This window comes from Notothenia rossii (assembly GCF_949606895.1).
Source record: "Notothenia rossii genome assembly, chromosome: 2".
Classification (NCBI taxonomy): domain Eukaryota; kingdom Metazoa; phylum Chordata; class Actinopteri; order Perciformes; family Nototheniidae; genus Notothenia; species Notothenia rossii.
In genome coordinates, this window is record NC_136904.1 from 9,183,581 (window position 1) to 9,211,419 (window position 27,839).

The 27,839-nt window shown below is 39.1% G+C and overlaps 1 protein-coding gene across 1 annotated transcript; it reads left to right on the forward strand.

The window, feature by feature from the left end:
* Positions 1-814: 814 nt before the first annotated feature.
* slc6a2 (solute carrier family 6 member 2) lies at positions 815-27,728 on the forward strand. Its single transcript, XM_079662887.1, has 15 exons — positions 815-951; positions 1,257-1,701; positions 3,597-3,728; positions 5,305-5,539; positions 12,888-13,026; positions 13,747-13,881; positions 15,173-15,276; positions 17,163-17,287; positions 18,551-18,663; positions 19,862-19,990; positions 21,222-21,321; positions 22,142-22,242; positions 23,681-23,848; positions 25,479-25,550; positions 26,036-27,728. The coding sequence occupies exons 2-15, from the start codon at positions 1,407-1,409 to the stop codon at positions 26,057-26,059; spliced, it is 1,872 nt and encodes a 623-aa protein (XP_079519013.1). The 5' UTR covers positions 815-951; positions 1,257-1,406; the 3' UTR covers positions 26,060-27,728.
* The last annotated feature ends 111 nt before the right edge of the window (positions 27,729-27,839 follow it).

A 27,839-nucleotide genomic window follows, 5' to 3' on the forward strand; every position in this document is an offset into this window, starting at 1 on the left:
GCAAAAGAATATAACTAATTCAGGAGAAGACAACAGTAATAACACATTATCCTTCCTTGTTACCTGGTCCTTTGCTTTACCATCACTGCAGTTATTCAATCTTCACAAACAAAACGCCCAAAACCAACCCTATTAGGGTTTTATAAAACAAGCAATGGAGAGCAAAGAGGACATTCATTGACTTTAATGGGATGAACTGATCAACCATATCTAATAAAAATCATTGCCCCTGGCTAAAGCTGCTGTAGAATTGAATTACACATGGAACACAGTGCTTTCATGGCTTCTTAGAAAACCGTAATTCAATATGTTTAGTACAGAGAAGAAACAGATAAAGTCAAAATTAAAACATTACAAAAAGTTTGGTTGGACCTGAAATGCAAACACTAAGATAATTCTAAAGGTAAAATGCTCATGTCTCTTGGTAAATTATATATCTACAAGTGCCAGTCTGAAAAGCAAAGACAGGATCTGTCTTTTTATTCTGCTCTTGACATGGCAAATTCTTCTTAAAATAGACGCCATCATTTATAAAGTGTTTTTAACAAGAATAATTTATTTATTAAATATCATATTATGTTTACGCGGATTAATGGTAATACCACTATTGTCCCGGATGATTGTTGCCCTGGCAAGTCTGAAGTGGATGCACAAGTTTATGGGAACTTGAGTTCTGACAAAAAAAAAAACTATCCAACCAGATCCGCATGAAACTGGAGAGAAAGGGTTCAATTAAAAAATATCACGTGGAAGAGAGATAGGAAACCGATTTAAAAGCTCGGTTTTTTATGTCGTCCCTGCTGGAGAAGGCGAGTCTTATAGTTCCTTCAGAATGGGCAGTCTTCCTTCAGATGCATCTGGACAACAGCAGCATCGGGTCATGGAGAAGTGTCCCTAGATTCACCAAGTACGGAGGACATCCTTTCATCTTCAGGCCTTTCTTTAGCAACGGTGATATATTCAAATAACGATTTGTATTTCTCATTATGATGCTTTTTTGTAGGTTGTTGTTTGATTGACGGTTTAGCGCGCTTTATGCTCTGCGCGCTTAGAGAGGCAACAGCTCTGAAGTATATTTCACCTGCTATAGCTGTGCATCAGACCACAAAAGCTTTTCATGTATTCATACCACAGTCTTACTTTTTGACGAATAATGTAACCTAACTCCTTGCCTCACCTGTATTTCTCTCTGTACTTAAACTTTACGCACACACATCAAACCTCTCCAAACTCTGTTTCTCTTCCCTCTTCTCCAGCAAATGTATGCGGGGGTATCAACTCAAGTTTGGGTGGCGAATTATCGCTTATCCAGCTGCTGTCAGCGGGATTTCCGACCTTAAGCGCATCGACTCAGACCCTGAGCTCTGCAAGTACCCGCAGGGTGCTGCGAGAGCACCGGGGAGAAGATGAATATCCAGGTTGTGCCAGAACACAAGCTCTCATCGGTGGCCCCGCTGAAGCAGTGCAATGTGGAGAAAAGGGAGGTAGAACTGATACTGGTGAAGGACCAGAATGGCGTCCAGTACACCAGTTCCTCCATCATCCCCTCCCCTGGCCACCTCGCAGGTCCCCCCGGAGCCACCGAGGAGGAACGAGAAACTTGGGGCAAGAAAATGGACTTTCTCCTGTCGGTTATTGGCTTCGCGGTGGACCTGGCCAATGTTTGGAGATTTCCGTATTTGTGCTACAAGAATGGAGGAGGTGAGTACACCATGTTTTTGTTATCTGTTAGGACAGTGAGTGCAGAGATGCTTCAACATTTCGAAGAGGTCATACAACTTTGATTCATGTAAGAAGTCATTGAAGTAACACAAGTTATTATCAGCCCCTCCAGAGAAATGATAGGAGTTTTTCTTCATTGGTGTTCTCTTATTTAGGGATCAGATGGCAAAGCACCTCTAGTTTTTACTTTGAAATCTTTCAAAAATGCAAATGTTTTGACACTGTAATTACTTGTTATTTTCTTTAGACTTAGATTCAGAGTTAAGGTATTTTAGTAGTTGTTGTTCCAACTCTAGTTCCTTTAATCTTGTTTGATTAACTTTCTAATAGTCCCAAGTGTATTGATGTGGAAGTGAATTTACTATAGCTTACATGAAGAAGGAAATTCCTCATTTCATCAAGGCGTGCACATAGAAACAGTCAGAGAGTTGAAAGTGATGATGTCTTGCCAGATTCATTTTATAATTTTTTTTACAACTCCCAATGTATCCACACATATAAATAATACAGCTTACAAATACAAGTGCCTGGATTTTTGGTTAAGAAATAACCACTCTTAAAAACTAAGGTGCGCAGTAGTGAGGCGGGAAAAAGTAACAGGCGGTTTTGAAGTGTTTCTGTTTCTGTGTTTCTTTCAAGTGTTAAAAAATATGACGAAAACGGTCATAATATTAATAAATGAACTATGTTGTTATTTTCAAATGGTAACTTGTAAACTGGGATCGGCTCCAGCCCACACTGTAAACAAGCAGTTGAATGGATGGATGCATTAAAGTTGCTTTAATGTTATGCCACTTTCAGTTCTTGGAAATATTTATTAGATAAGAAGACAGTGTTGATGTAGATATGATAAAGAAGATATGACCTTCACAAAATCATGTGTTTGGCGAAATGGTCAAAATCATCTATCACAATGTAGATTATTCTCAAACGATATCAACAGATAATGATAATGTTTTTCTATGTATTCGATAAATAAATAGTCTTCATAAAGGAACTTAACAGTAAAGCCTATTGTATACTCCATGTGAATGAATTAAAGTTTGAAGGGAAACATTTCTTTACAAATAAAGACCTGGTAATGTATCTGTAGGACATTAAAGAAACTAAAAGTATATAATAGACACTATTAGATTGTATTGATGATATACGGTACATCGCCATATGGTCTATCTCTCGTGTAGATACAACAAACTCTCTTTTGTATTGTTTCACACTGTCAGATGATTCATGAAATGATTTAGCATCATCAGCATATTTGCTAAAACTGTTTATAATACACTGTAAGGTTTCTTTTCCTGCTCTTACCTACAATTAAAAAATAAGTGTGGAGGATTGCCAACTTTCACTGTTTTCTAAATGACTAAACACTGCAGCTACACCACAGTGAGAGGAAGAGGGTGTATAGTTGAATCAATAAAAGATTGTCTTGTATTGTTTCACCATCAACAGAGGGCTCATATGTGTCCTCTCACATGGCCAAAATCAACATGTTGTGCCCACAGGGTTAGCTCCACCTCTGGCCTGTCAATCATACTGGCCCTCAGCTAAATGTATTCATTAGTGTAGATAAAGTGTCATTTGTGATGGACAGTGTCCAGAACAATTAAATTACAGGGGGTAATTTCCTTGTTGGTGGACAGTCAACTGAAGCACAGCATGAAAATAGCTGTAAGCCTTCCTGCTCGCATGAAATGTTGTTTTTTCCAACAATGTCAAGTCCCCAAACCACCACTTTATTATAGCATTTATATCCTCATTATACACCTATCCTATATCAGTGTTTTACTGTAAGCAAAACAAAAGACATGTGAGCGATTAAATACAAATACATACGACATGTAAGCATGAAATGTAATTATTTCTCTTTCCAGGTGCCTTTTTGATCCCGTACATTCTTTTCCTGGTCATTGCGGGGATGCCATTGTTCTACATGGAGCTTGCCTTGGGCCAGTACAACAGGGAAGGGGCAGCTACGGTTTGGAAGATTTGCCCTGCCTTTAAAGGTGAGCTGTAACACACATGTGAACCTGCCTGTCTAACCTCTTAAACAGTGCTGCATAAAGCAGTCATCCTCCTTTTCTTTGCTTCTCTTCAGTGTCTTGCCCTTTAATTTCATCCCTTTGTTCTTGTCCTTTAACCCTCAAAGGTTCAGAAGTGTCAGTTGTGACTAATCTCTCTGTATCTTCACCTCTTTCTCCGTTTCACCTCTCTGTATGTTCATGATCCCTTTCAACCTTATACCCCTGTCTATTGTTTTCAAATGTCGACTTGAGTAAGGAGTAAAGCAAACCTTGCTGCGTTTTACAGCTGCACACCAGCCTGACTTCTTCTTAGAAGTGTGGTGGTTTAAACACAGATTGTTATTATTTTAAGTGTCACGTTGAAAACGCTGTCAGATAAGTACCCGGGTGAGTCTGCACTATTGACCCACCTCTCAATGTTTTATTGGCTTCAGCACTAAGATTAACGGCTTCTCTGTCTTCACGTAAAGATATAACATTCCAGTGGAGACAAAAACAACCACTCATCCCATAATGTACTTGTGCCAAATGGTGAATAGCAGCTCTCAGTGAAAATGTGTGAATAGTAAGTTTGATGAATTACGATGTGAATGTTCCCTTCACTGCTCTGCTGAGGGAAAGATATGTGTACCTACCTCATGGTGATGAATCGGACTGAAAACATTATATAACATGTTTTTTAGCCGGTACTTTTATCCTAAGAGACTTGATTTGGGGTTAACTATCTTGCCCAAGGACATGTGGACTGCGGGAGCTTGGGATTGAACCGCTGACCCTCTGATCGGTAGACGACCTTTTCTTCAGTTGTATGTCGTAAGGAGCACAAGGCGTCAGATTAAAGGCAAAAATGGCAACAATATACACTGAAAAAACTGAAGCATTGACTTTAATGAAATGTATTATGTCAACTGATTTCACATCACTGTATTAGGTTAGTTGAAAGCAATATTCTTAAGTTTAAATAGATTCAACTTAATATTATTGCTTTCAACTAACCTAATACAGTGATGTGAAATGTGTTGACATAAAACATTTCATTAAAGTCAATGCTTCAGTTTTTTCAGTATACCGACAACAATTAACTGTAGGCAACGTTGTATTCTTTATAACAGCAAAAAAAACGCAAAAATTCCAAAGGCATTCAAGAACTCAGAAATAGTTTAGAATAAAATATTACTTTATTCTCAGAATACTGACTATAAAATCTAAATTCATCTAAATGTTGCACCCGTGGTCCACTTCAGTTTGCATTAAAGGTCCCTTATTATACTGTTTTTTATCAATATATAATATACAAAACATGTCTCTGAAGTGTTTGCCAAAAAAATCGTTATGACATCATAAAGTGGCCAAAATCTGATCAGCTAATTTTCCGACAGGTTTTCATATAAATGGTTCAGGACAAAAATAATAATGTTTCCTGAAACTTTTAGAAAAAAATTGAAAAGATTCACGAAAAAGTGGATTTTGCATAATAGCTGACCTTTAAGTGAACTTGCACTTTGTGACTGTAAGAAATGTTTTTGTTCCTCCTCACTAATACCTCTGTGTTCCTCAGGTGTGGGCTACACTGTGATCATCATAGCCCTGTATGTTGGCTTCTACTACAATGTCATCATCGCCTGGTCCCTCTACTACCTGTACTCCTCCATGACCAGGGATCTGCCGTGGCTGTTATGTGGAAACATCTGGAACAGCCTGAACTGCACCGACCCCAAAGCTGTCAACGGGTCCCTCCTTGGCAACGGGTCCTACTCCAAGTACAAGATGACCCCGGCAGCAGAGTTTTATGAGTGAGTGATCTCAGAGTCATTCATTTGACTGTACGGCCCATTGCATGATTAACATTTAATACAACCGTAGGAAAAAGGTTACCTTGGTTGGTTATTGGCCAAAGGTTACACAAGCCAAAAAATCGTTATGACATCATAAATCGTTATGATATCATAAAGTCAGACAAGTTTTTATATAAATGGATCAGGACAAAAAGTGAGAGAATCTTTTTTCCTGAAACGTTCAGAATCTCTTTCCACAGAGAGGACACATGTTGATGTAGAAGAGACATGAAAAGTGAATTTTGCATAATAGTTTACCTTTAAGGACTTTATCACGAATCAGCAGTCCAAAATATCCTGTTCATATCACCCGTTAAAGCGTCATACCAATGAAATTCCCAAAAAACAAATTAATAGCATAAAACAAGCTATGGTAAAAGTCGGCTGTGATCTTAATCACTGTTACATGGATTGATGCTACTATTTAATTATTTGTTAAGGCTACATTTACGATTGCAATAAGATAACATCTGCATGTATATACAGCTACTGTATCCAAAAAGCCATCTATGTTGCTTAGTTCATTTGTTGACTTTTCTTTCATCTTGACACTTATATCTGATACAGTTTTGCTGACAACAAACAGCGGCACGCTAAATCTCATGATATCCCCATGCAACAAATGCACCAGAATCCACACAAAGAGGGGGGGCAATCACTGAATGACATAAATGCTTTCACTATAAATGTGTTTACATAAACTCCTTGAAGTGCATGAAAAAGCTCCATCTGTTTACACTTCAAAGCCAGCCAGCTCTTCCCTTAGCTTCTGTGAAGATTGGCTGTGCGGCCCAGAGGAAGTGTGTGAAGGGACTTGGACAGTAGAGCGGACACATGCTAAGCGTGACGCACAGAATACATTGAGCATGCATCCCGGCAAATCATTGAGCTTGTGAAAGTTCCACTACCATAGTGTGTTTATTTAATCACTATCACTGGTTGTCTTTCAAATCAGAAGTATAAACAGTATGCTCAAGCTAGATGGTTACACCTAACTCAAAGGAAAACTTCAGTAGATCTGCAGAGACAGACTGTTAACAATAGGGTCCTTCAAGACAGATCCTGCATGGGGCTCGGCTCAGCAGGGGACAACAAATCCTCCTGCTTACGGCGAGATATGAGCACAGGAGCAATGCCAAGACTCAGCGTGAGAGAGGGAGGCCAACTTAGTCAACAGTCTCTTGCTTCACCTCCTAAACTCTTCTCTGTCCTCTTGAGCCTACTGTCGTCAGCTATCATGAGCGTAGTTTTCCAGAAAAAAAAGAAAGAAGCAAAATAAATCAACTTTACAGACTCTACACCACTAGCCAACGTGCTCAAAACAGTAACCAGTATTACTGTTGGACTTTTAAAATGAATTTTCACATACAACCATGCTGAGGGTGCTAATCAAGTGTATCTCATCTAGTTTAGTTTTTCATTAAACCTTTGTTAGTGGATATTTCCTTTAGCACAACACTGACATATTGACACTTTTTACATACATTTGGATCCTTTGTCAATATAGTAATATTGATTAAAGCGGCCTAAATGTTTGTTTTTTTGTTTGATGGAAATGACGAATCTAACAATGCATACACATCGTAACACATACAAAAAAAATACTTTCTTACAAGGTGGCCTGCTTCTTTTCCTTTGCATGTTTAGAATATACAGTATATATCCCTAATTTGAGAATTCAGTTAAACCCAAAAACCATATCATTCAAACTAAAGGCTTGTTCACTACCTCGGCCCCATAATTACAGGCGTTCACTCAGTAACCCTACACATATTCTCTACATTTACCTAACACAAGTTCAGGTTTAAACTAGGCTGCTATATGTAGCATTAAAAGCAAGTACAGTCCAAACCATTGAAGCTGAGAGGAACAGATGGTAAATCATGTGACAGGTCTTGTTTGAATGATGAGGATCGAAAGGGTATACTGTGAAGACAGCCAAGAAAACATGGCTTCAGCCCAAAACATCTGACCTGGAAACAAGAGTTCTTAGCATTTCTCTGTGATTAATTTAATAATGTGTTCTGTCTCAAGAGAACAAAAAAACATCCAAAAGTTAATCCCCCACCACAGCAACAGTTCTCTGTACTACACGTGCAGAAACAATACATCACTAAGCTGTAGGGATGGGCTTTGAGTTGATTAGGTTAGAAGTGCTAATAATGCTCAAATTGCCTTTAAAACAACCTCCCCTCCAACTTTTGCGCAACTTTCTATAACTGACAATCAGTCCACTCCGAGCTGAGATTGGCACGACGAGGGAATTATTAAAATATGTGAAGTTCTCAGACAAGCTTTCTTTTCTAACATGTGTGATGTGTACCAACAAGAGCCTCATAATGATTGACTTCCAGTCGAGTTGTTTGTCATCCCGTATTTAAATGATGATAACCTCTTGCCATCTATGACAGTCCATCTTCCAGCCCACCTTCACATGTGCCAAGTGGCTATACTTTGTGTGTCAACATGGCAACATGTGATGCTAGTGACACCTGCTGAAGTGGAACTACCCCTACACACCACTTTGCCCAGTGTTATGTCTGTCTGCTCCAAAAGCTTGCAAGATGCACAAAACATTACGGGTGTTTCGTTGAGATCTAATTGAATGACGATATCAAAAATTGGTTTGGTTTTATCAAGGACGCTGGAAGTAGGCCAGTAGGAAATGCCATTTTTACACCTTTGGCCTAATTGGTCGTTGCGTCTTGTGTGATCCCATCACAAATTGGTCTCTAGTTCTTTTTAAATCATAACCTGGTTTCTTTGGTCGGTCGACAAATCTCGACGTATTTTTTACACAAAGTAGAGATTCATAATTCGATCTAATCTGCTTGAGTTTGGCGTTCATGGATGATTTTGCACCCATTGCAAAGTAAAGTATCCAACAAACAATGTGTTAGTCTCCATGTAACCGCTCGAAGCCAAAATGTTTGTCAGTATCAATATCTTACTATTTTAACAGCAACGACAAGACCAGCTCATTTTATTATCAGCTTCCCATATCATTTCTCTTTAGATTTAGCCTGAGGCAACCACATCTGATTTCATTTCAAGGATAACTACACTTGATAAATTGCCCTCATTTAAAAACAAAGATCTAATTACACGGACACTTAAGAAACAATCCTCTTCACGTTAATCTCACATGAAATCGAACCTATTTGTTGGAAGAATTACATTCAAAATAACAAGTACAGGACTTTTGTAATTAACCACTTAAATCGTGCTTAATTTAGACAAACCCCCTCCGTTGTGTTTTGATGTAGACCTTTTTATTGATGCACTTTTTATATGCCCTATTTCTCTGTCCTTAACCCACATTATGACCAGGCTACACGCCAGCCTGAAGTATACAGAGAGCGACATTGAGTGTAAGGATAGCAGCATAACCAGCTCGCTGAGTGACGATAAGAGTAAATGTGTTTAGAGTAACTGGGCCAAAGGGACCTGGATTGATGTTATAGTGAGCGTTTACTGGCAGAGCACTATCAATGCTATCAGATGTACAAGGAGGCCTTCAGGCATTACGACACATCACCAACACGAAGCCTCCAGGACAGAGACATGACTCTAAATTCCTCTCTCCAAATAAACTGAAGTCTTCCCGCCACTATCTGCGTCCCCAAAGACCTTATAGCTTTGGATTCATTATCAGCCAAAGATAAGAAACATGTAGAAGACGAGTTTCACAGATCTTTGGTCCCTTCAGTACGGACTTCGGTTTGCGTGTTCCTAATCGCGTGGTTTGTCTCGAGCCGTTACGTAAGCGAGATCCAAATCCAGTTCCCCTGTTTATCAACCCATAACATCACAACTTAATTGAATCTCTTTTGAGGAAAGTTTTAGGACAAATGTAAAAGGAACAAAGGTGTTTTTGTACAATATATTTTACAGCAGGATTTTGATATCCACCTAAAGTACACGTCGTTCCTTGTGGTACGGGACACTGTGTGTATGCTGGTGTCCTGCAGCTAGATGTCCCTGTCCTCTGTCAGTAGACGCAGGTGATCTACAGCAAAGATGGAACCACAGTCCTCGCCCCTCAGACAGTCATTGCTCTTTGTTGTTGCTCACTTGATTGCCCATAAGGAGTCTTATCTTCACCGACAGATGTTTCTGTCTGCTGAGGCCTTGTGAATACACTGCTTTGCAGAGCAATTTCCCGAAGAATTTTAATGCATTGGAACAGATCTTACCCAGTATTTGTGAACAACAGTAGATCCAACGATTTTGAACCATATCACCAATTGGAAATGGAATCTAAATGTTGCTAAAAACAACAAATAATTACCAATTATATGGTACCAAACCTGAAAATCAATTAGACAATGAGGCTGGCCAAAATAGTTTGTAAGGCATGTTATCTGGCCATACTTGAAGGGAAAGTTGTTGTTGCTCAGAGAATCCACACGCAAAGGCCCTATGTGAGCTGGCATGATGGCTTTTTGGACTTTTCTTGAAGGAATGTTTTGTGTTGCACTTAGTTGTACACATCCAAAGTAGTATACATTATTGTGTAAAGCTTGTACACCAACTTTCTCATCTTCAGGCCAGTCACTCTGCATGGTGGGCGTGAATGTTAGATTGATTGAAATTGTCAGACGCAAACAACCCAGTTAAGATGTTGGCGTGTGGGTGTAGGGACAGACGATGTTTGTCAGCTTTTGTCTTTCACTTTTGACACAGTAAGGCTAGCCACCTACTTGTTTTAAAAAAAATATTTTACACATTGTGACTCCAGATACTTAATGTATGCACAACAACGGATTGATACTAATTATATGTTACTGATGAAACAAATAAGCATAGACCACAACTTTTGATTTGAAACATTCTTGTGTATTAACTTAAGTCTTTTTACTGTCAGGATATCAGACATTCAAAGACTAAGCTCGCAGCTGGAAACAATATTAAGACATTTATGAAATAATATTATCTTTGTTTAGTTAGGGATCAACAACACATTTAAATCTTGATCTGATACTAAGTGTTTAGCCCAAGGATAATGGCTGATAAAAGCCAAACAATGCCAAAGCTTTCAAAAGTATTACATGTCAGGTTCAGAGAGAGTTAAAGAGACACAAAGTAAATACATTAAAAGCCAGTAAACAGATGTATCATCCAGTTTGACCAAGCTTTCACAAAGATGGATATACTTACTGTATGTAAAGTCAGACACCTACTGCGTGGGCTGTCACTGGGTGGGCCTGTTTGACAAAAACATGTCAAAAAACTGTTAGATGTAGCCAATCAAAAATAACGTACCATATAACAGCAAAACATGACTGTCACAGGCCTTGCTGCTAAAGGTCTTTCCCGCTAAAAGCAGACAACTGATCATTATGTCATCAAGAAGAAGCCATCACAAACAGCGACAAGCCTTTGAGCAGAACAATGGACTGGAATCCATCAATGCTTCAATCTAACAAGACCGTAAGCCTCACAGCATGATCTGCTAATGAAACGTCCTTAATATTTGATGGCACTCAAGAGATTCTAACAAAAAGCAAAGGACATGAATCAAGATAAATGCTAAGTTATGCTCATCAAGATGTAAATGCAGACAGAACAAATAGCCATGAAGAAAACCCTTCACCGTGTAACTCTCGTATAACTTGACATTCTGGCAAAACAGCATTACAGATGAAACCCCCTGATCACACAACCACTTGGATGACATTCTTGTTTGTCAAATGTATTGGACGACAGTAAGCCATTCATTTGAACATAAACTCTGATCCATTACAAGCAGAAGCCTATAGGCTATACAGATCAACCAACAGACGTTCTTCGGACCATGCATACAAAAACATGAATCTCAGCAAAGAGAAGAGATGCAATATGCCAGATTATAGCTAATAGCTAATTTCCATCTGTGGTCCTCATAGGCTCAGCAAAGTCATTAACCATTATTTAAAAAAGTTATGGCTCTTGATGAGATTATGGCGGATCCATTGGGTCTTTCTTGTCTCATGCTGCTCCTTTATTAGGACTTAATCAATTTATTTTGACATGTAATTTAAGGGTTAACAGCGTTGCAGTGCACACTTCATTAGGCCACCATTAAATGATCCTCTATAATAAGCATTTTAGCAATATCCTTTTGGCCAACAAAAGGAAATTGCTGTTCATATTTTATATTCCAGTTCATATTTTATATCGTGTTTGAGGAAATTGCCAGAGAAACTTGTGGATAAATCTCTGCCATAGTTGTCGACAAGGCTCTGTGCGCGCAGGGTAAAGTACATCATCCTGAGTCCTGTTCAGTGTGCTAGAATGGATGGCCTGAAACAGATTAGTCATATCCCACATTGAGGGAAAGCCTCTGTGATAAATGGGTGATATTGAAGGGCCAAAGTTGAATACATGAATCCTGAAATGACTCTTGCCGTCCCCGAGCCTAACAAAGTTTATTGCAATGGAGTTTCTTCTGCAAACTTCCACAAACATACTCTGTGTTCTCAGCAATAGAGTTGTTCTCTGGACCTGGTAACAATCGTCTCCGTATGCAGATAGGACCTGAATGGTTTTCAGGAGGCTGGCTGATTGTTGGATTTCTACATCTTTCGCCTGCAGCAACTTTGACCTTGCATTCACACTTTCCAGTACTTTTGTTTGGAGAAGCACTAGAAAAACAAAGTGGAGTGTTTCCATCTGCTTCTTCAGGGTTGTAGCTTTGTCCTGTTTTTTCTCTCTCTGTGCGGATGAGGGCTATTTTAGTGAAAGCACTGCAGCACAGTGTACATATTTGGCAAGCTTTCAATTTCCACGATCCAGGCCTATACACCTGAATAGACTCCACTCATGATAGCTCCGTGTTCTCCCTCGTACCCCTGCCTTCTCAAATCCATTTCTCCTTATACTGTTCAGAAGGGTTTCTGCAGCTCCACTGTTTCCCCGTAAACCTCGTGACCTTGTACTGTATATCTTTGGTGCTCCTGTTCTTGTCAATGTAATGCTCCCTCCAATAATAAGCCGTACTTCTCTTTCAATATTTGAATTGGTTTTTCTGTTTCTCTTTTCACTGGTCATGTATTATCTTGTATGCACCTGGGTTTGCACATTCCTGAATTATTGCCAAAAGCCATAATTGCCCATTTCTGCATGAAGGGATTGTATGGTGTCTGTTTTTTTTTAAGTGTCTGGGTCCTGATGCCGTTACACCGTTGAAAACACACCATAGAATAAAGACTTCACATCAAATCGTCCGAATTGAAAACAGTGAATAAGAATTAAAATATATCCCCTGGAGATAATGATACAGGATACATTTTTCAGTTTTGTTTGTGTATTTGTCTTTCTGCAGACGGGGTGTGCTGCATCTCCACGAGAGTAGGGGTATCCAGGACCTAGGCCTGCCCCGCTGGGAGCTGACTCTGTGTCTGGTGGTGGTGCTCTTCATCCTCTACTTCAGCCTGTGGAAAGGTGTCAAATCCTCAGGGAAGGTACAGGCCTGGACCACCAAATGTTGCTTTCTCCATTTTTTACCTTTGTTTATTTAACTATATATAACCCTGGCATTTTATGACACCTACAATTTGCAGCTGTGATTGCGTAACACAGACATTACACAGAAATCTTGTAAAGCAGCTTACTGTGAAAGGTTGTTACTGACACAAAAGGTCAAGAGGCAGCAATAAACATTCTGACACCTGGAGACTATCCTCCCCTTTACATTTAATGTGTTATGTATACTCAGGGCAGTCCCTGGCCAACTTGAGGCGCCACACAAAGTTAGAAGATGAGGCCCAAGTGTTAACGGGGGGGGGGGGGGGGTGGGGGGTTGCGCCAAACCGTGCAGTTGAGGCTCCCTCAGCAAGACGAGGCCCCCTCCGCGAGGTGAGGCCCCCTCGCAGTCTGCATGTTCTGGCTGTAGGGAGGGGCGGCCCTGTGTAAACTGCAGTTACTTTCACCCATGCCATAAAAGGTTGTTAACGCTGTGATTTCAGTTGCAAACACAATGTTTGTTATCGTATAGTTTTACATGACGTATGTACTGTTTTTTTCTCTGCTGTGTTAGCCTAGCACTTTAACTCAGAAAGACAGTAGGAGAGGGATTTTGAACCTTTTTAAGGAGCACTGTCAGTAATTATGTGTCTGTTTGGTGAACAAAAACATTAATATTTTGTGTTTTCACGCTTTTATGTGTTTGTGTGTGTATTCAGGTGGTGTACATCACAGCTACCATGCCCTACATTGTCCTTGTTGTCTTGCTGATCCGAGGCATAACTCTACCTGGAGCCAAGGACGGCATCAAGGCCTACCTCAGCATAGACTTGAAGCGGCTCAACAATCTGGAGGTCAGAGACTGCTTTTTTGGAGAGACTATGAATGGGTCTCCATAGGCCTGTCACGATAATTAATTTTGTTGGACGATACATTTTTCTGGAAATTATTGCGATAAACGATAATATTGTCGGCACCGTTTTAAGACATAATGATAAGATATAATAATAATTCAAGTACATCCTTTCAAACATAACTTTTTATTGAACATTCAACATTGCAAATGAAATGTGAAATAATATTAAAATATATAAATTATATATAATAAATAAAACAAATTAATTAAATTATAATAAATTAATTAAATCACACAACCAAAACAATAAATTAAATAGTCAGGCTGGAAAACAGAGCTCTCTCTCTCATATATATATATATATATATATATAAATAAATAAATAAATATGAGCACACATTATCTCACAAGCCAAAAAAACCTCCTTAAAACAACAGTCAAGTGTACAGTCCACTGTCAAAGACCCAGATGCCTCAACAGGCCATATCCAAATCGGTTTTTCTAAGTTTTCGAGCAAGGAACACCAACATGTTTGCATTGTCGGGCGGGGCCTCTCCATCTCCAGCTGCCGTGTTTGCTCCCAGCTGGAAAAACGGAATGGGGTGGTTGTGTTTTAGGTGGTTTAAAATGCGTGGTATTGCCTACTTTTGTCGCTACCTTTTTTAAACCAATGCGACACAGCGCCTGGCTCATTCAAGTCCGTAGGTTTGCCTCGTTGATTTGGTTTGAATCCAAAATACTGCCACACCGGAGAATCGAGATGTGTAGTTAGGTTTTGTAACCAATTCCATTTCACTTTAAATTCCCCGCGAGTAAGTCACACGTTGTCTCCCGCTTGTCGCCATATTATTAATTTGGCTGCTACGCTGCTGCACGTGCACGCGGATTGTCCTGACCTGGCTGTGTGTCAGCCGCGCCCCTCACAGCGCGCCTGGCAGCCACAGCACTCCAGGCTAAAATGCTGGTCACATCTTTATGTAAACGGCAATTTATCGAGCTCTGACAAGTTATCGAGTCCATTTTTATTTATCGTACGATAAGTCAATTTATCGATTATCGCGACAGGCCTAGGTCTCTATGGTTAAAATGATTATTGCTTTCAGTCTGTTGTTCCAGGTTTCAATAGTGAAGAGACCATCAGTTTTATGTTATTCTTATTGGATATTTCTTTCTGAATGGGACTTCAGATCTTTCCATTGATGTTCTTCTCTGGGAGTAATACTTACGTCAGAGTCGTTGTGGATTTATTACACTGTAGGAGTTGAAATGATTTGTTCTCTGTGCCATAGGTGTGGATTGATGCTGCCACCCAGATATTCTACTCACTGGGAGCAGGCTTCGGGGTGCTCATTGCTTTTGCCAGTTATAACAAATTTGACAACAACTGTTACAGGTAAGAGCCTGCATATGTTATTTATAACTTTTGATAGTCCAAAACAAGCCCACAGTAACATAACATCCTGCTCGCTTCAAGCTGTTTCCTTGCATGTAACTGGATCACAGAGCAGCAGAGATGATGCTAATCTGTACATCTGACCCGAATGGCCAGGTGTTAACAGGACAGATAAAGTGCAGGCCAGGAAAGGTTTCTTGATAATAGCCAAAGGCTGAATGTTGACTGGGTTTGTCATACTGCCGCTCTTCTTCAGTAAAAGCAGGCACGAGATAGTGAGCTTATCTTTTTCCACATGGGGGAGGTTGGAGGCAGACGCTGTTGGAAAAACAGAAGTTTAATCTTGAATGGTTGTAAATATACCTCACTAGAAGACACAAAATATCTCAGTGAAGCTTCACGTAAATCAAAGCGTGATCCTGCCGCTAAATTACAGCTATCTTAAAGTAAAACGGTTCTTATCAATTACATTTCACTATTTTCCCGCAGGTGGAATGTAAATCACAGGGGCTCCTATAAGCTAAATAAGTGCTCTACTGTAAGTTATAAACATTATGGACCCCTTCCTCTTCTGTCCGCTCTCATTTCCTGCACCTTCTTCTTCCAATGGGGCCTTCTGCCTTCCTTCCCTTTCATATCCTATTTCGAGATGTGGTGGACTGCTGGCAGGTGGGATTTGCATTATGCAGCAAACAAGCAAATCTGAACTATAGGTGAATGGGAAAAGCCCGGAAGAGCCGGTGCTTTTAGAAAGACTTCCACTAAACATAGACTTTTGTTTGAATGCCCAAACAGATGGAGGAACTCTGCATTAGGTATTGTATGGTGCAGTGAGTGTAGCAGTCTGTTCTCCATAACAATCACCTGTGTGAGAAATAAAACTCAGGGATTCAAAGGAAAACCTCAAAAGCAACCAGAAAAGTACAAGACAACGACGCAGTCTTCTGACAAATCTTTGTTTCTTTTTTACATTAAATGCTCCCTTTCAAATGATCCCTTGTTGAAATGACTAATCTGGTTTATCTCCATGATATATTCTGAATTCAGTTAGGCTATAATAACTAAAGATGTTCTAATAAACAATGATTTGAAAAAGTCCAACTTTCTGGAATGTACTTGACATCTAAATCTTGTAATAGTATGTTAAGCTAATTATGATATATGTATTCAAATAACAGTGCTAATGACACATATTCCTTTCTCTTTTACTAATTTACCTCATCACTTATTTGTCTCATCAGGGTTGTGTGCATATTTCACGTCTGAAATCATGTATTAGTGTCATATGCATGCTCTTAAGTGAGGCACAGTGATGTGAGGCTGCACCTGTGTTGAATACCAATTAATACACTTTAAATGGTTCCATCAGAGCCTGCACAGGAAGAAAAAGGAAGGCATTCTTTAGATGGAAAGTCACCAGGGAGAATAAGCTTTATTGAAAGAATTCTGCTTTCTCAGCTTAGGAGATAGCCATGGTCAAGTTGACCGTGTTTGTCCGATAAGCTCAGGTTTGTAAACACAGAGCAGCTCACTCAAAGCAGCGGAGAACAAAAGCTTCTCATTAACCTGAATATCCCCCCTGAGAGACTCAGTGTTTGGCAGATGATCAAGCCATGTACAACTTGAAAGATATCAAGTGACACATGGCCCCTTTAAGACTTTACATTGTGAGTCAGAGGAATAAAACTGGCTTTATGTCTCTTTATAAAATGACACTTAGTCCGTCTTAAAAAATATCTAAAGTTAACTCTAGCCAAAGTAAAAACACAGCATTGTGATAACGTGGATGATGTAGGTTGGACAGTTTTCGGGTTAAGGGAAGGGAGATGAACATGTGAAGAAACTTTTGAACATATTTCTGATCTTGTGTTGTTTTCTTTCTCCAGGGACGCTCTCCTGACCAGCACTGTGAACTGCGTCACAAGTTTCTTATCAGGGTTTGCCATCTTCTCTGTGCTCGGATACATGGCTTATAAACATGGAGTGAACATAGAAGATGTGGCAACAGAGGGTAAGGCATTATATGGCAATAATATTTAATGTTTTTATTGTGAACCAGTCAAAAGTGGTCAGCTTTTAGTATTTCAGGTTGTTTCTGGAATTAATTAAGGAATAGCTCACGACAGGCCGTGGTATATGGTCATATCGGCTGTGAAATAATGACCATATATCACGGCCTGAAGTGAGCTATTGCTTTTATAAAACGGTTACTAAGTGTGGCAATATGAAAGAATAATACACACTCAAATGTAAATAGTTTTTATTAGTAAATAATGATGTTCAAAATAAAATAGTCCCTCCGTTGCCTTCTGCACAAACCATAGTGCGAGATGGTTGCTATGCAACAACACTAACAGCTAGCGAACATATTAGACAGACAGCGTTGATCGATTATTTGGCTATTTATTTACATTAATTTGTATGTTGCCGTTTATTGTGCACCCACTGAAAAACTGTCCAGCATCAGTAGCATGGCTTACGAGGTTACTTGCTTACGAGGCTGTTACGAGGCTGTTGCTTGGCGTGGCGAGAATATTGCGCCACTTTCTCCGGTCCACGAGATTCGGCTTCCAGTAGTAGTAGCAGTACTAATGGTCATAATTTCTCTGCTTTCAAGACCCGCATCAGAAAGCTTTTGAATGGTGATACTGCGGAGGCAGTGGTTGGTGTATTTCTGCTGTGTTCCTGCTTGCTTGCGGTCGAAGTTAACCTTAAATGTTTATCTTAAGCTTTGTTAGTTAGTTAGTTAGTTAGTTAGTTAGTTAGTTTTGTAACGGAAGTAATGTAACCGCTGTAACGGTTGTAGCTTTTTCTCAGAGGCGGAGGGATACTGACTTGTGAAAAGTAATTACAATTCTAACCGTGATACGCTGAATATATCACGGCTAAGAACCAATCAGATTGCTTGATTTGACTTATCCGTTTTATGAAATGCGTTATCACATGCCTCTTGAGTGACCACCTGTGATCACTTCAAAAATCTATACATCTTTATCTATATCTATATATATAAATAAACTGTTTGTATTGCACATACAAATACATGTGATTTTATGAAAAATAGATGTTGTTATTGGTGTTTGTACAATTTCCAGTTCCATCACTGCCTGGTTCAATACTGTATTATGATGTAATTCTGAAAGTATATCTTGTATTTCTTTTTCGCACTTGCTATGATTAAATGATTAAATAATTTGGTCATGGAACTTAAGTTTCACACTTTTCAGCAGAAATCATAACTGTTGTGTGTGCATGTTTCTCTGTGTGTGTACAGGGGCAGGACTGGTGTTTATCATCTACCCCGAGGCGATCTCTACTCTGCCTGGCTCGACGTTTTGGGCTATTGTGTTCTTCATAATGCTTCTGACTCTGGGCATTGACAGCTCGGTGAGTCCGCACTGCTACCTTTCTGTCTTTATGGATTCAAGATTCAAGGCTTTTATTGTCCTTTGAACATCACTACAGTGTAGATATGTCAATGAAAATCTTAGGTCACAGGCTCCTCCAACAGTGCAACACAACAAACAGATAATAGTGAATAGTAAATACAAATCAAATAGAATAGAAATAGTGCGAGAGAGTCTATATACAAGTAATTGGAATATGATATATTAGATAAATAATTTGTAAGTTGCAAACAGATGAATGTTATGGATGTTCTTTCAAACTCAATCATATTCTTAGGTTCAGAAGTAGAAATTATTATGCAAATTCAAAACTTAGGAGGTAGCTTCAGGTCTAAAAGCACAAATACAATAACAGGGACACTGGTAAATGGTGAATATAACTAAGTAAATATATGATGTGGTTGTAAAGTGCTGTGTCTATAAACCGTATATGTGTCAGTTTGAATTCGATGTCAGAAAGCTTGTGCCTCGCTGAAATCACATTTGGCCTCAAATTGCCTCTCACTTCCAACTGGGATTCCCAATAAACGGTCTGAGAAAGATGTACTTCTTTGACATTTCAAAAGCTGAAAGTCATTTAACAAAACATCTGTCCTATGGCTCAGGCGCTGAATCAAAGGGAGGCTTTAATCTCCTGTTATCTGTCGGTGAATGTCTCTAAGCAATTAACTTATCGTCTCGATCATTAATCACTAGATCAGATAAGGAGCAGGTCAGTATTACAAACTGAAATGTACTGTGAACAGATTTTTTATTGTAACAGGTCTGTCCCTTTACGTCATCATTTTGCTAAAGTATAGGAATAAAGACACATTTCCAGCCCTGCTTGGTTATGACGTTTTATTGAATTCAATTTTGTCCAAAGTATAGGATATTGTAATTACAGAATTGCCCAATTAAATGTAAGTTTGTTTGGATATTGCAACATACCACTGTAAAGAATAAACATTTCCCATGGATATATAACATAAAACATTAGAGTAGTATAACAGCATACTAAAGCAGACTTGTGCAGTTCTTACAAAATGATCAGTAATGTTTTTATTATGTTTAATATCAAGAAGGCACAATTGACTGAAATCCTCAAGTCAAAGTCAAGGAAAGGTTTCCATTTTACAACACTTTCAATGGTGCAATATATTCAGTTTTTTATGTCCCTCTCTTTTTGTGTCCACCAGATGGGCGGCATGGAGGCGGTGATCACAGGCCTGTCGGACGACTTTAAATTCCTCAAGAGGAACAGAAAGGTCTTCACCTTCGCCACGGCCTTTGGAACGTTCCTGGTTGCTCTCCTCTGCATCACCAATGTACGTATCACATTTCAAAGAGACATTCACACTCAATACTTAGGAAGTACTTGTCATAACCCCGCATTAAACCAAATCCCTGCAGCTTACTTTTTCTTTCCAATGCAGGATTGGCAATCCTTCCAACCATGCACAAATACGTTTTTATGTTCCATATTTTTATTTTCAACAGTCATAAGATGATACAGTAGTAAGACCTACACTGAACACAAAACACAGCAAAAACCACAGAACAAAAACAAACAACGACAACAAAAAATATTTTTGTCTGTGTTCACAATCCAAGGCTAATCCCAACGGAAAGGGATTTAAAAAAAGATTACTTCGAATGCTGCACTATGACTTGCATACACTGTAAAAAATATTTGTTTTAAACAACTTCAGTTGGGTGGTATACCTAAGTAATATTGGACTGTGGAGTCTGAAGGGTGGTAATTGAGAGCTTTAAACGTCAAGTCTCTGTTTCCCGTGAGAACGTTTTCATGTCCGATGATTTGATGTCGTCACAGGAAAGGTTCAGTGAAATATCACAGAACTCTTTCAATGGAAAGATCCTAAATGCTATTGCATGAGACAAGATGACTAATTACAATTCAATTGAAGCTGTATCCTGGAGGAGATTTTAATTTCGTCTGTCGTCCCTATTCATTCAAATGGCATCAGACCTAAGAAGAAACGCTTATCAATACCAGAAAAACAGACATCGAGACAGAAAGCTTTTTTGTTACTGATTCACATGGTTTCTTGTCTTTACAAATGAAGACAATTATTTGTAGTGAATGATGCCTTTCCAATAGTTCCACGGCACAAGATATCCATTGTTCCACCCTGGATACACATCAAGGATTTATTGTACATAAGCTCTGATGCACATGAAATCCATCAAGGTGAGGCTTTTCTTCGCTCACATGTCGACTCTTCAAAGTGCACGTTAAGTCGCCTCCAACGGAAAAACAAGCTTATACAGTTTTAAGTCTGAGAGGCCATTGATTATTATGAGTGCACACAAGGGTGTACTTCTCTTCAAAGAGGAAGATGCACACACACACACACACACACACACACACACACCCCCCCCCACACACACACACACACACACACACACACACACACACACACACACACACACACACACACACACACACACACACACACACACACACACACACACACACACACACCCACACACACACACACACACACACTTAACTTCCTCTTTCTTCCTCTGCAGGGTGGGATCTACGTGCTGACCCTGTTAGATAAGTATGCAGCGGGGACCTCTATACTGTTTGCTGTTCTGATCGAGGCCATTGGAGTGTCATGGTTTTACGGTACGAAACTCTACGGTACTTTGTTACCCCACGATTTCTCCATTTAAATTATGTATTTTTATTCCATTACAAAATGACAATAGAATAAGCAAGAAAAAGCTGAAACGTCTTATCCACTAACCCATTGGCTCAGTGTCTTGCCATAATCTAACAGACAAAGTGAAACTTGTAAGTTGACAGGAAAATGTACATGGAAAAAATGACTTTACATGAAAAAAGAGGCAGCAGGTCAAGTTAGTAGATATCTGTTTTTAGGTTCTGCAAAGCAACAATTGTGAACCCTAAAAAAGCTGAAATGTTATCAGAAAATTATGTCTCAGAGTTTTAAATTCCACAATTTACTTAGTGTACCTTTTCCAGAAGATTAAACAAGTCTTCAATCAATCTTAGAGAATGTCAACTTTATAATTACATTTGTATATAACTAATTAACATAAGACACAATAATGAAATAAATTCCCTATGGCATAAAACAAAGCACAAGTCATGAGATTGTATCTGTATCAGCCGGCAAACAGTATCTAACCTATCAGTCCATCTCGTTGCCATCTGTAGACACTTAGATATAGCAAGGTAAAATACACAAAGTAAATATGGAAAAATTATATAAAATTGTGAAACCAGGGCAGAAAAATAAACCAGAAATGCTCGAACCAGGATAACATTAGTACTGTATAGACATTGTGTGTTGTGTTGCCTCATTCTGTCCAGTGAGATTGCATACTTTGCACTAAGAGCCTGCTGCTCCTACATTGATTGAATGTTTTTACTTTGCTCACCACATTAACCTTTGCTCTGTAACCTTTCATGTTCACTCCAGGTGTGGACCGCTTCAGTGAAGATATTGAGCGGATGATGGGCTTCAAGCCAGGTCTTTACTGGAGGCTGTGCTGGAAGTTTGTCAGCCCAGCTTTTCTGCTGGTGAGCGAATACAAACAGTAGAGTTTTTTCATTTGGCTGTTTCATACTGGTTGATCCTAGACCAAACACAAATTCAGATGAATAATGAATGACATATAAGACACAACAGCATTGCTGCATCCCATACATACGGTAGTTTGTGATGCCCTAATTTACCAAAGGAATCAAAATGTAAACCCTTATAAGAATCAATAGCATGATGTAATAGGTTGGGGGGGGGAAGCTTGACCACAGGGTGCAACAATGGACAATTTGAACCTCAGTGCTACTCCTGGCGAGTCCTTCACTTGCAGGTGAAATAAACTCAACGTGCATTAGAGGAAGCACGTGTCCACGGGAGCGGGGGGTGGACAGTCATGTGCTTCCTTCAATACAGATGGCTGTCTACACCCTCCTCTGCACGACTGTGGAAGTGTGTAGTAACAAAGGATGCAATTCCGGAGAATTGGTCATTCCTCATTGTGTGAGAAAAAAAGGACAATAGTAACAAAAAAAATCCATTATTTACAGATATATTTAGTACTGCCCCATTGAACATGCTTTGTACTCGAAATGAGAACATTTACCTTTTTGAAATTGCCAACTTAATGGAGCACGACAATTACATGTGTCCTCGCTGTTAAGAGAACATTTTTACCGTAAACCATTGTACTTTAACCTAAGAGACACACAACAAATTATGTTCCACTTCATCTCGCAGCATCAATGGATTTGCTGCAATCCAATTAAAGGCATAGTTTGGATTGCTTGAAGAGAGGTTGTATGAGGTACTACCCGTCCACAAAAACATATTGTAGCCACCTGAAAGAAGGGTCTATCAAATAAAAATCTATGTGTACACTGTATTGTAATACAGTGATAATACTTTCACCACTTTACATTGCAATGAGACTACCTATGTGCTCACTAAAGCCACCATACTCCATTGGAAAAAACGTTTTACTTCTTAAATTACAGTAGTTGCTGGTCTACCGCTGCCTTGATTGGTCCGTTTTTTTGTGCTATAATACGATTATTCGTGAATCCAATTCAATCAGATTGACACCATAACACAAACTGATTGACTGATAGAGGCATATACAGACAAGCAAGGTCATATATGTGTTTTTGTCATAGGAGTATGGTGGCTTTGAAGCAGATAAAGATAACAACTTCAGTTTCCAAGATTAAAGGGTTGTCTCATGGCACATTAAGGCATTCAAATTGATATTAATATCCACCATACTCACCGTGAGTACTTAAAAAAGGGTGTGTCGACCTCAATCTGCTGTAGGCTATAAAGTGACAATGATTTGTACCTCAAAACAAGCCACTTGAAGCCTCACACGCTGTCCCTTTAATGAAGAGACATTGCACATTAGGACAATAATAGAAGATTAGATGTAACCTTCTCCTATGTATCTTTTCCTTTCCCCCCTTCTCTCTTCTCTCTTCACAGTTTGTTGTAATAGCCAGTGCAGTGACCTCGTCAGGCCTGAAGTATGACGACTACGTCTTCCCTTACTGGTCTAACGTAGTTGGCTGGGGTGTGGCCATGTCCTCCATGATGTTTGTCCCCTGTTATGCCATTTATAAATTCCTCAGCGTATCTGGAACATTCAAACAGGTGAGTATCCAAACATGTTCGTCACACAGGGTTAAACAAAAATACTGAGATGACTGCCAGTGGAGGCACACAGGGGCGCTGCCAGGGATTTTGGGCCCCATGAAAAGATTTCACATTAACTCTCCTGTTGTTTTCGGGTCAAATCTGACCGATTTACTACTTTCATTGATCATAACTTTTTTGTTTTACATTCGATTGCACTAAGGCTCTATGATATCATTCACAGTAGACATTTGAACATATACAATTGCTGATCACCACTTTCATTGAATTTTGGATGATTTAGTCAACTTTGTAACACCCATGGTGTTCCCGGTCAAAGATGACCGCCATAAAGAAAAGGAATTAGTAACCATCTGGTTCAGATAAAACACACACACACACACACACACACACACACACACACACACACACACACACACACACACACACACACACACACACACACACACACACACACACACACACACACACACACACACACACACACACAAAACAATTTGAAAGATTTCCCGCTCTTATGTGCCCATCCCCCCACATGGATCACACCTGGCACACGCAAATGAATACATGTTCAGTGTCTATTCTTTGTATATTTACTGCAGTTTTTCATGTATACCAGTAGTCTGATACAATATTTACAGTTTGAAAGGGTGTTCAATGAAATTTGGTGATGATGTAATAGCAGTTAAAACAGGACCGGTCAAATTTGACCGTGAACACCAAAGTAAGGGGGGGGGGGGAAACGAAGATAATAGGAGGGTTAAACATTTTTTTCTTAACGTCCTAAAATAGTTCGGGTCCCTGTCAGTCACGGGCCCTTAGAATCGTCCTAACTTTTCAGCCCCTTACGGCGCCCCTGGAGGCACACAATGACCCTTATCGGAACATCGTGTACGGTATAAATAAAGTAGAATAAAACACAGTGTACTGGCAATAAATAGGCTTGCATCTAAAGGACGCACTGTATGTTCTTCTGTCCAATAAAACCTGGACAAAACCTTCTGATTAAGGAAATAACTTTCCTCTCTCGACTCGATGACACCGTGAGAACAGTTTCAGATGAAGTGATCGCTTCAAAGCATTGAGAGTTAATGATCGCAATCATCAAAGCACCCAAGAGATATTTTCATCCTTCAGGAGACAAACAGTGTCTGCTTCACTCTACTTTTACAATCCTCACATCCCGTTGGCATTTCCCGTTGGAACTCAGGATTTAAGATTCGTCTCAGGTTCTCAGGATATACATTCTTGCCGAAAACACCTGTTGACACCTATCAAGTGGTGTCTGTCTGCTTCTCATATTAACCAGAATAAACATCTCTGAAGTTCTTAACACGGATCCCATAATCCCTCACAGCTTTCAAATTTTTTTCAGAGCTAAAGCCCATAATGAGTCTTATTATAGCCAGATGTTACATTCAATTTCATGACCTCTTGTATCTCATCTAGTACGTGTCTCCTTTAAGAACATGCCAAAGTGTAAAGTCACTTAGAAAGCAAGATTTAAGGATCAAATAAGAAATAAATACAAGACACAAGAATGTATAATAATTGAAGAGTGTCTTGTCTGTATGTATTTATGAAAATGTTGGGAAATAATGTGTCGTATTTTCTTTTCCTGTTGCAGAGAATAGCTTATTGCATCACTCCAGAGCATGAACACCATTTGGTCGCTGAGGGAAATATACGGCAGTTCACAGTAAGGGCAAATGTTTGTGCTTTTCATTAAGGGTGTTAATTTGAACTGGCTAAATGGCTGCAATTAATTTGGATATGGACACATGGAGTTGTTTGTGAAGTGCTTTATGTGTTGACTTAGAATGCATCACAATTAACAGAGATGACACCTAGGGTGTAGGCCTTTTAAAAAGTGCCTTTAAAAAAACTAATGGGGATATGTATTATACTAATTGACATTATAAGCATTATACTTGTACTATTTATCTGTTATTGTGTTGCACTGTTGGAGGGGCCTGTCACCTAAGATTTGCATTGTCATATCTACACCGTAGCTATGCACACATGACAATAAAAGCCTTGAAAACTTTAAAACTTGAAAACACAAGAGGCCTCAGTAATTAGGGGAAAAAAAGAAGTAAACGATAGAATAATTTGAATATAATAAATATAATGTATTTTACACGAGTTGCAAAACTGACCCCAAACATATCTTCTGATTCGCAGCTCAAGCATTGGTTGGCCATCTGATGACAAATACCCAGAATTCCCTCATCCATCCTCACATTTGGTGTTTGGAGTTCCTGTGTGCCCCCAGTGGTCGGACAGACAAGAAAAGCACCAGGCTCCATCCTCTCTCAGCAGCCTGCCTCTTCTCCCTACACCACCCAAGGAAATTGTTGTAAACAATGTACTGTTATAGGCCCATGGTTTTAATATTCTTCATCATCATAACTTCATAACATAATCATAACTGGACATATATGTGATGTGAGTATCATCTCCTGGAAGGAAGAGAAAGTACAATTAAAACCAAAACCATCACAATATCCTGCGAATTATAATACAGGTAACCCAAATGTGTTTTTTTTCATTATTTGTGATTACTTTTAGTTTGAAGAGAGTCTCTGTTCTTGCCGTTATCCTGGCAGAGTGGCTTATCTGTGTCAGTGCCTTATCAAGCAAGACACTCCATGTTTCTTTCAGTCCATACAGGAAAAAAGTCAAGTTGTGTAGTTTTTGAATGGCGCTATTGATTTGACCCAGTCCTTTGATATCTACTGAAGAGCTGGAGGTCAACAGTGCATGAAGTTGAAGCTCCTTAGCGTAGATTTTTTAATGTCAGTCAGGCCTGATGTAATGCTTTTGAGTCACATTCTGTTACAGAAAAGGGAACAACGCATGCATCACTCCTTAGCTTTAAACAACCATGAGGCAGGCTTAACACACCTCGTATGCTTTGAAAGGCTAAACACACATAACCAGGCCTTAATCTCAAAGAAGTGACTAAGGCTGAACTGGGTAGCCTGGCTGCTAACTGAAGGGGAAGAAAATCAGCAAAACAAATGGCGTAACTGTTACAAATTGTCTTTTTTTATTATTGTTGTGTGACTTTTACTTTTTTAAATGTTTCAAATGTTCCGCACTTCTGAAGAGTATTTGTGGCTTTTGCTCCGAAGAAACACAGCGAGAAAGAGTGAGAGAAAGATACTGTGTGTGTGTCTGTGTGTGTGTGTGTGTGTGTGTGTGTGTGTGTGTGTGTATGTGTTTGTTGGGATTTTGTTGCCGATCATACAGTATGCTTTTAGTGAACAGTACACGAAGGAATAACAATTCCTCTTTGAATGCACTGTATACAGTATTAGATCAAGTGCATGATAACATCTCTTATATATTCATTTGAAAAGTATTTTCTGATATTACACTTTTTCACCACCAAAAAAGTGCCATTATGTTCCTTTCAGAATGTTTTTTTATTTATTGGAATGAAGTTGAATTTGAGCCATGAATCATAAGAGACCCTTACTGAAAGGAATAAAGCCACAAAGAAAAAAAATCAAATATATGTGGTATATATAAGAAGATATAAAAAATATATTCTTTTGTTATGTATAATCTTATATTTATCAAATTGTTTATAACAAAACGTGAATGTAAAGTATTTTAAGCGTATCTGTCCACAGTCATAACATGGTGTTTGATGTATAGCTAAAGATGAACTATTTAGAATAAATATTCTTCAGCGTAACCCCGGGCTACTTTGTCACTGAATGTGGTTAAATACACCCTGGCTTTCCTGGACTATGTTTACAGAAATACTGTGTACAATACCAATGTCCTGTTGAACCTGAGTGACAGCTATCTATAAAGAAGTCTGAAGTATTCACACTATGATAATAAAGAATTCCTTGTACACACACCATGTGTTCCCTCTTGTCTGTTTAGTTTTAGTTTTGCTGCTGACTAAGAGCTTTCCACTCTCTCTTCCTTTGTTATTCAGCTGTAGGACTGGTACACAGACCTTCAATGT

Excerpts from the sequence above, each read along its gene's own strand:
- slc6a2 (XM_079662887.1), top strand. The coding sequence starts at position 1,407 with ATGAATATCCAGGTTGTGCCAGAACACAAGCTCTCATCGGTGGCCCCG. Across the intron at positions 21,322-22,141 it reads TGGAGTGTCATGGTTTTACG|GTGTGGACCGCTTCAGTGAA; the intron begins GTACGAAACTCT and ends TGTTCACTCCAG. Across the intron at positions 23,849-25,478 it reads TATCTGGAACATTCAAACAG|AGAATAGCTTATTGCATCAC; the intron begins GTGAGTATCCAA and ends TTCCTGTTGCAG.